This window comes from Hibiscus syriacus, unplaced genomic scaffold (assembly GCF_006381635.1).
Source record: "Hibiscus syriacus cultivar Baekdansim isolate YM2019G1 unplaced genomic scaffold, ASM638163v2 tig00111427_pilon, whole genome shotgun sequence".
NCBI classification, from domain to species: Eukaryota; Viridiplantae; Streptophyta; class Magnoliopsida; order Malvales; family Malvaceae; genus Hibiscus; species Hibiscus syriacus.
This window is the reverse complement of record NW_024063088.1, coordinates 4,733,200-4,743,200: the sequence shown is the minus strand read 5'-3', so window position 1 is coordinate 4,743,200 and position 10,001 is coordinate 4,733,200. Positions and strand designations below refer to the sequence as shown.

General features: G+C 30.5%; 1 protein-coding gene across 1 annotated transcript; it reads right to left on the bottom strand.

Moving 5' to 3' along the window:
- Window positions 1-453: 453 nt before the first annotated feature.
- On the bottom strand, window positions 454-5,591 carry LOC120162974 (ubiquitin receptor RAD23c-like). Its single transcript, XM_039173008.1, has 12 exons — window positions 5,488-5,591; window positions 4,336-4,494; window positions 3,957-4,010; window positions 3,042-3,103; window positions 2,913-2,966; window positions 2,589-2,766; window positions 1,838-1,990; window positions 1,718-1,759; window positions 1,564-1,611; window positions 1,365-1,474; window positions 1,203-1,281; window positions 454-580 (listed from the first exon to the last, which is right to left on the bottom strand). Exons 1-12 carry the CDS (start codon window positions 5,551-5,553, stop codon window positions 515-517), a joined length of 1,071 nt encoding a protein of 356 aa, XP_039028939.1. The 5' UTR covers window positions 5,554-5,591; the 3' UTR covers window positions 454-514.
- Between the last annotated feature and the right edge of the window lie 4,410 nt (window positions 5,592-10,001).

Genomic DNA, 10,001 nt, shown 5'->3' with positions numbered 1-10,001 from the left:
ATAGACATGTAATATTTTAGATTAAAACTTATCGCAATGTAACATTCTTGATTGTATCCAAAATTATTATCAATTGTATAAAATAACATTTTAGATTAAAATCCATTACAAATTAACCTTAAGTTAGGCTACCGCAAACAGAAGTACCCATAATTTTGACCCAGAAGTAAACGTTATGGCTTACAACCAAACCAAATATTTTTGCATTACTTTCCACTTGCACAAAACAGGATAACTGGAAATTTAACACATTAAAGTAATGCACGAAACTTGCGAAGAGCAGCTGAATATAACGATATTATGGTCCTTAAAATGGACATTATCCCTTGTATCAATACCAAAACACTTGACATCACTTTGCTCAAACTTGCGGGGGGCAGAGGGCGAGGAACAGAAATAACCAAAGACCCCAAAAATAAAAGGAAAAGAATGAGCTTTCCCCTAACCATTTTCTTTACCAAATCAATCCAGAAAATCATGCATATGATCTAAAAGGTAGTTGGCTGCCAGTTCCTCATCCTTGTTGCAGGCAAAAAAACACTTGAAGCACTGTTGCTCTATCAAACCCCATTGATTCTAGCTGTATATCATTGCGAACCAAGCTGAGGTTATAAGACAAGATCCAATTCAAGAAATAGGTGACAATTATCTAACCGGACACCTATATTTTTTACCATTCATCCAAAACTACTACCTACTACAAGTATTTAACGCGTGGTGTTCATATATATGAACTAATCTCATTGCAATGATCATGGCTAGACCCTATCAATTAGGTGTGTTAAGTTTATTTTGAGTCGAGATAATCTGAATCGGGCAAAAATTTCCGGCCGGGTCAATTTTAGATTCTTGTCATTTCGGGTAGAACAGTTGCGGGTTCATGTTGTTTTGGGTTTAATTTGTTCATGTTTTTCAAACCGAGTCATTACAAGTTCGGATCATATTGAGTTCTACTCTCTTCAAGATCATTTTGGGCTTGAGTTGTTAGGGTTTAAATTATTTTAGGTTTGGGTCAATTCGGGTTTGAGTTGGACAGGTTCATACCAAATTGGGTTCAAATATTCAGGTTCATGTTAAAGTTGACAGATCTAATCAAGGCAAAAGAAATCGAGCAAGATATTTCTACAAACAATCAAAATCAAAGATAGCTAAGAAACGATAATGCAAACATCCAAGTCAGCTTTAAACAAACGATAATTTACCCGTTCTATGGCATCACGCTCCACGGGTGTGACTTGAACAGCTTGTGGCATTTCCTCGGCTAATTGCCCCAATAAGTTCCTATGACAACAAATAGCAAATATGCAGTCAAAGACATGCACAACTAGGCTCGAAAAGTCAGCAAATAAAAAGGACAAACTCAACCCTCTCCACCTTCAGAAGGCTCGTTAATCAGGCGAAAAAAGTCAGCCTGATGCTCTTGAATAAGTCTCATTAGATGAGGATTCTGTTTCCCCAACTCTTGAAGCATAGGCTGCAATAATAAAGAAACAAAAACCTTCAGAAAATACAGGAATAAGGAAAACACAGATGACCAGAACAACCAAGGGGTCAGAGAATAACCTGCAATATTTGTGGGTTAGCCTGCACAATTGCTCGCAAAGCTTGGAACTGAAAAAGAGAAGCAAAATGAGTGTAGTTTGAGGTAAGAAGTTGCATAAGTAAACACCAGTTAACTGAAAAAGGCCCAAGTACATCCATTTGACAAGAGAGAGACCTGTTGACTGTTGCGCAAAAAATCAAGTGTGTTGGGAAGGCCCTGTATCAAATAACAGACAATCAGGTCAACAGTTAAGTTTTCCGTCATCTAATTTATCAAATATATACTGCACTGTACCTGGGGAAAGAGGTCTACAGGATTTGCATTGGGTCCACTTGTACGAACAGCTGTCGCTTGAGGCGGCTGTTGAGGTTGTGATGCTGGGTTAGTTGTTTGCCCAGCTACAGGGGCACGAGCCACAGCAGGAGCTTCAGCTTGCTCAGGGATACCCTAAAATGTACAATAAAATTTCATAATGAAATAACAAGAAGCAACTCAACAGTAGTGAATAAAATGAATGCTTGCTATGATAAATGGAAAGGAGTATTTTTAAGTCATAAAGACCAGGGACAAGAAATGGCAAATTATATAAATTCAAACTTCATTTTTTCGGGGAGGAGGGAAACAAAATGAGTATCACTATTCTTGATATAAGGCATACGATTTTTCATTAAATTTGAAAACAAAAAAACAAAACAAAACAAACAAATATGCCATACTTCTACTCCAAAAACTGCAAGATCCACCAAATAAAAAGGACCAGCAAAGTTAAACAAAGGAAACACATTTTGGGAGACGGGAAATAACCAAGGTGAAAGTAGAAATAATCTAATTATAAAAGACAAAGATGGCATTATCTTCGTTACCAGAATCCTACAAGGAAGATCTCTAACACCTATGAGAGTAGTACCATCTAGATTAAGGAGAAGAATAAAGCAATGGCAATGACAAAATTTCAATTGCCCTACGAATAAGTTGGCAACAGGAGGCACTCATCAAAAAAGCACGCATATTACCATTTCAAGTCAGGCACAAAGGAATTACTTACAGAATACAAATATTCCACAGCTCTCTCGGGGTTATTATAAGCAGCACGAAGGGCGCAGACAAAAGTATCCCTATCCCAAGTCCCTCCGCCCATATCAAGAATCTGCTGGACTGCTCCTTCTAAGTTACTTCCTGCAACCAGATTTGATGCCGCTTGTCCATAAACATCAGATTCTAACCTCTTTCAAAAGACATTATTCAAGAGATTAAGAAACAAAACACGTGGAACTTTCCTATTTAAAGCAACAGAAGACAGATGAAATCAAAAGCATGCTTCCAGTCCTTCAAAAAGCATGAAGTTATTATCGTAGAATAAGTTACGCACGCTATAGTAGTTGAAGCAACTGGACTAGATTCAGCTACAGGTGCAGGTGTAACCCTGAAAAAGAGTTGATAAGAAATAATCCACAATGGAGCCATTGCATCCTAACTAGTGAAGAATAGATAGACATACATAGCTGAAATTGCAAGTGGAGCGGTAGAAGCTGGTTCTGGAGCCACTGGCGGTACACTTGCCTGGGGAGTAAAAGAGATAAGATTTTATCAACTATGAGAAAAGAGAAAGAAATATTTCCATCTAAAACCATTACTCAACAACCTGCATATAAGCACACAATCCAGAAGAGACTATCCAAAAATCACTCCATACTTTAGGGGGAATAAACACATTTCTATTCATGCTCATAAAGAAACTTGAAGATCAAAATTCACATAATGGTTCTGTGAGAGTGAATAGCTAAGTTATAACAGATTCACACACTGTGGCATTAAATAGATCAAAAGGAAAATTAACTAATTAAACTGTTCTAGTGGAGTCCATGAAGAGAGAATAGGATAGCGGCCATTTATTTGTTGATATGATATTAGAAGGGAAGAGAGAGAAAGCCAAGAGGGAACCAAGTAACTCAGATAAGAGATTAGGTAACTAACTCAAAAATGTTAAAAGGGGGACCAAGTTAGTAATAGAAAAACTAAGATTTCAACATTTTGCAATTTGTTTACCACTCAATAGTACAAGTAAGATAGTAAGCATTTGGATACAAAACAACTCAACCATGTGCCATATCTGAAAAACTTAAAGCACTGCTATTCACCACCTACAACATTTAATGATTTAAACATATACAATTACATTAATCCAAGCTGCCTTCTAATCAGTCGTCACAGCATTGAACAGAACATCCTCCACCAGGAGAAAAAAATCCTAATGCCTTTTTCAGTTCATGTTGAATGAAAATGTCTTTTCAGTGATATAGATAAAAAATCACAGCAGAATAACTGCTGACAAGCAATTATGCATAAAGGTAATTAATATTCAGAAAAGATAATGGAAAACGCAGCAAGAGAGCTGGCAAAATTATAGTCTTACTTTAGTTGTTGGAGTTGTTGAACCAGTTGCACAATCACCAGATGAACCCTTATTCTAGCATAAGAGAAAACAATGTAGGATTAGTACCAAACTGAAAATAATTAACATAAACAATGTAAGAGAAGTTTTGTTTCTTGTTTAGTAACAAATTGACATTTTGTAACATGCAACTAAGCCGAGGGAACAACCAGATTTCAAAAAATTTAATGGCACCATACTCCATCCTAAATCAAAACTAAGATAACTTCTGAATCAAACAGCTACATGAAAAACTGTGTCAGTTTAGGCATTTATTACAAGTAAGCAAGCATAACAGGCCAGCAAGGTTAGCAAGAGTTAGAGAAATAGAGGGGGGAATGGGGGAAATAACTAATTTCACCTTTGCCAACATGATCACTATAAAGCTATTTTCAGCACTATTCTCAGACAGTGTCGTCTCATCTTTAAGAACTTTGCCCTTATGGATAAGCATTTGTTGTGCAGCAGGATACACTTGTGCTCCTTGAACAGTTTCTATTTTCTTTTTGACATTACCTACCTGGAAGAAAACTCACAAATATTAGTTGCAGAATTGTAGAAAACCACAATGATAAAGTAAAAGGCAGCTGCACCAAGCATTATATCCCAAGACATACCTAGGCATGACTATAATTGCAAAAAAGAAGGCATAAAAAACAATTAAAATAATAACAGTCCGTCAAAATAATAGGATATCCACGACCTTTGAACAAAAAACCCCTAGATTATGGCTAAACGCATAATGCAGGACTTTATTCTCATTCTGTCTAACAATAGCACCTTGTGTACAGAAATTTATTAAAAACAACTGGTGTACTTCAATCTGGCAATCACATAATTTAAAAAAGTTCAGTCCCAATAAAAGACCATTTCAGAAATGAATATTAGCATATTTCTGTGTTCAATGTTTGTGTATTTTCCACTTGTACCTTATATCTTGTATGATGGAACTACCATTGACATGGAAATCTATATATTCTTATTAAAGGACAGAAGTAAATCAAAGAATCAAGCAAAACTAAAGCCCGGAAACAAAATATTATTCACTACTTTCGGCAAACTACTAGCACATTCCGACTTCCTTCAGAAAAATATTGACAACACTTCCAATGCCTCTTCCAACATGGAAATTGATAAATTACACATAATTATCAATTCATCCAGAAGATAAAATACTTCCATTCTAACTGGAGGAGTATCAATTCACTGGGATAAACTAGGCAAACCCTCCCAACAAAATAAATGAACACATTCAATCAAACAAATACGGAAACTAAACAAATTATCATTTGCGATCGCCGATTTAAATTTCACTAATTCATCCACGCGCGTAATAATCCAAATGATATCAACGAATTGTAAATTGTACGGTCCTACATAAACCCAATTTGGTGTTCAAAAATTGGGGTAAAACATAAAAGGACAAGCAGGAAAAAAAACTAGCAGGAACGACATGAAGATTGTAAAAACAAAAATGAAATGAAAAATTAATTTAAAAAAAAAAGAAGCTAACCGCATCTTCGGGTTTGACTTCTATATCGAAGTGAGTGCCTTTGAGAGCTTTGATGAAAATCTTCATCTTCGATCGCACTTATTTCCTTTTTTTTCTCTGATTAAAATCTGCCAATATTATTTATAGCTGAATAAAGAAGAACGTTGGCAAGTAAATAATATCTGAATATCTAAGCAGCTTCAAATCTAAAACCTACATGTGCATTCGCTTCTATGCTTTTATATAGGAAACATAGGATTTAAATTCGAGAATTTATATATATATATATATAACTTTTATTGGAAAGGTTTGTATATCAAAATCAAATATACGATGTAGATTTATTCGAATTAATTAAAGTGAAATTTCGAAACCAAGAGAAAAAAAATAGATTAAATATATCGAACGGTGATGAGTCCACTAACCTGGCCAAAATAAATTTTATATTTTCTTCATAAATTGAACGGCAAAAAATTTTGGATAATGTGATGAAATTGAAAATTCATCTGAAGTAGAAAGGAAATTATTTTTGGGTAAACTACTCTAATGGTCACTAATGTTTAGGTAAATTTTTGTTTTCACCACTGATGCTTAAAAAGTTACAAATTATCAGATTATTATTGTTTAGCCCCAGATTTTGCATGAGACTTTACAGTCCCATCCAACAAAGATAAAGATAAGCCTCACAGCACAATTGTACACTTTGGGGACCTTTTTGTGACACATGGAAAAATAAGATGGTATAGAGGAAACAAGGGACGGCTTCTTTAATTTTTCTTGTCTTTCTGTTACTTAAATCTTCTCCCTTTTGGTGTACCTGCAAGCAAAAGGATTATCTTTTCTTTCTTTTCTTTTTCTTGGGTTCTGATCAACAGCAACAAAAAGAGTAGATTAAAACTCAAGTTAATTTGTTTCTTTAATGTTATGAGAGTTGACCCATCACATAAAAGCATGTGATTTGCCCTCAAGAATCCTTTAAACAGAATATAAACTCTAAATGTCCCCATAAGGTCAATGCCATCAACATTATGTTCGAATTCGGACTTACATATGATCGATAGTAAATTCGAACTTTTTTTCAACAAGGAAATGCATGAAAGAATCAAAACCCATTACCTAAATTTGGTGAAGAAAACCCTACATTTCCACATTAGGAACATGCATGTACACTTCATAGTCCCATTTGAATTACATTCAAAAACTGCAAAATAAAACACAGATGATGAAAGGGTTTCTTTTATATGATGTAATGACAATGATATGGGAAGAAGAAGTACTGGATGACAGCAGAGTCAAATGAAAAATAAATATATTTTAATTTATTAAAATTAGGATCAAATTGAAAGAATATATAAATAACATGGACTATTTGTGTAATTATACCATCCATGTAAGCCTGTTAACTGCTGTTAATAGGCCACGTCTGTTTTCCGTCACGTCTGTTAACGGCGAGTGACCAATTTGTAACAAACGATAACGTTAGTGAATGATTTGTAACTTTTGAAACATTAGCGGTGAAAACAAAAACTTACCCAAACCTTAGTGACCGTTGGAATAGTTTACCCATTATTTTTTATATCGAGTGATTGTTACAGTATATATCTACGTCTTTTAGAAGAAGTTCGGATGACATAATATCTTTAGTAAGGTTATAATATTATAGATTTTTGAGCATTCATACAGTTAGGATAAAGAGGTTATGTAGTCTAAGGTGGTGTTTGTTTTTGCAGAAGTAAAAGTCTGTAGTCTGCGGACCACATCTGCAGGCATCTACAGCAGAAGAGGTGGACCAAAAGTCTGCAGTCTGCAAGAAGAAGACTGTTTGTTTTTTAACGTCTGCAGACTGCTAAAATAAACTGAAATATAAATAAACTGATTTTTTAACTATACTCAAATAAACATTTTTGCTATTAATTTTTTAAAAATTATAAAATGTCATTAAATTTAATGAATTATTACAAAATAGTCACTATAATGTTGTAATAAATTATAAAAGTTCGATAATATAATAATTATTTTATAGTATTTAGATAAATTTATTAATAATTTTATAATCTTTTAATAAATTTAATAAATATTTTATAATTTTTTAAACTTTATTGACGAAAATGATCATTTGTATACAACTCAACGATATCTAGTTTACTTTATTTGAAAAAATATATTAAATAAATATTATACGAATTTTATTATTATAAATTATTACATCTACGGACTATTAGATTTTGGTTTTAATATTATATATTATTTTAAAAATTATTATTAAATCAATCGGTAATGAAATTAATTTGATTTTAATTCAATCTCTTTGTTTCGGTTTAAGTAATTGTTAAAAAATTATATTTTAATTCTCAATTATTATCGATTCACAAATATATCAATACTCGATTTTATAATATCATTTAAATCATCTTAATTTATTCGAGTGGTACAATCTGATTCTAGTAACATCAAAAAAAATATATATATACTCCATATAATATACATCAATTAGTATTTTTCTATTTAGAAAAAATATATTATTTGTTTTTTATTTATTTATTATGTATAAAGGGACTTTCGTACTTTACCAGAATTAAATGATAAGAATCAGATTTTTCAATAGTGTGAATATTTTTTTATTAAAACATTTATTTTGTCTTTTAATGCTAATAATTGTATGTCCCCGTGATTTTCTAAGTTTTTATATAAAAAAAGTTTACTAAGTTTAATTGTATAATATTTTTTTACTAAGTTTAATATATTTTTTCAAATAAGTATATTAGATATCGTTAAGTTATATACAATTGATCATTTTCGTCAATAAAGTTTAAAAAATTATAAAATACTTATTAAATTTATTAAAAGATTATAAAATTATTAATAAATTTATCTAAATACTATAAAATAATTATTATATTATTGAACTTTTATAATTTATTAGAACATTATAGTGACTATTTTGTAATAATTCATTAAATCTAATGACATTTTATAATTTTTAAAAAATTAATAGCAAAATGGTTCTTTGAAGAGGTTAGAAGAGTTTTGAAGATATAAGTCCACGTCTGCATCAAGAAGAGGACGCGCAGACGTTAGAAGAGCTTCTGTTTTCTAAAAAAATGGTCTGCGAAGCTCAATGTCTACGTGTGGTCTGCGCGGCACAGACATAAGGGCTTTGAAGACCTTAAACAATGAAAACAAACACCACCTAAATGTTTTTCAAAAAAAATATTATGTCATCCTAGCAACTTTCGACGTGTATTGTAATAATAATATTGCTTGAGGAAATAATTCTACACACAACCTATATAGAAAAGAAAATAAATCCACATGGACAATTTGACGAAATTAAACTATAACTTTTCATTTTGATAACTAATAAAAAATTAAAAATATATTCTGTACCTTTATTGATTATTCTTTATTATTTTAAAAAATAATTTGTTATTATACAATTTAATATAAAATGAAATTATTTTTTATGATGTATTAAATTAGTATATTAATATAAAATGAAATTATTTTTTATGATGTATAAAATTAGTATATTGTATACATTGAAATAGATAAATTATTTTAATATTATTAAACATTTCGATAATAAATTATTACATGTTTTTTATATGTTTAAATATTAATTTAAACAAACTATAATGTTTACGAAAAAAATAAAATTCAAATTAAATAAAAGATTTATTTGAATATAAATTAAAAAAAAAACAAATGCAAAATATTTGGCGTTTGCTAAACAGGACCACTTATTAGGGATGAACAATTAGATTCTATTTATATTATTTAAATTTTGAATTATCCGAGTTAATTTAAATTTTAAAGTTCGAGTAACTGAGAAAATTAAAATTAAAATGATATTATTTTGATACATAGCTAAGTAATTTAATTGTTTTATAATTTGGTCCATAATTTTTTATTTCTTCAATTTCTTATTTGTTTTAAATTCACTTTAACCAAATTTAAACCCATACTCCTCAATCACTATATAATATCTATGTAGATTTAATTTCTCTTTTTGATAATAAATTTCATTTATTAATAATTTAGTTCCTTAATTTTGCATAATTTCATTGTTATTTTTAATTTTTCTTCATTTTAAATTTATTTTACTAAATTTGAACTATATGCTCCACTACTTATAATATGTGTAACTTTAATTTCTGTTTTGACAATAAATTACTTTTTTAATTTATTCCCCCAACTTTTCATTTTATACAATATGATCCTTTGATTACAACTCTTTACAAATTCTTTCTTTCCATCAATTTTTTGACTCATTTATATTTTCATAAATATTTTCCTCAAAATATCTTCTTTGAAAAATATTACTATAATTATATTATATAGTTTTAGATTATTTGTTAAAAAATATGAAGAAATATATATGTTTATCATATATGGTTAAAGAGAATTGTTTAAATTAAAACCATTTAGTATCGTGATATTATAAATAATTATATTTAATTTTGAATAGAAACTCAAACAAATATATTTGATTCGACTCGAATTTCATAAACTAGACTTAAAAATAATTCAAATAA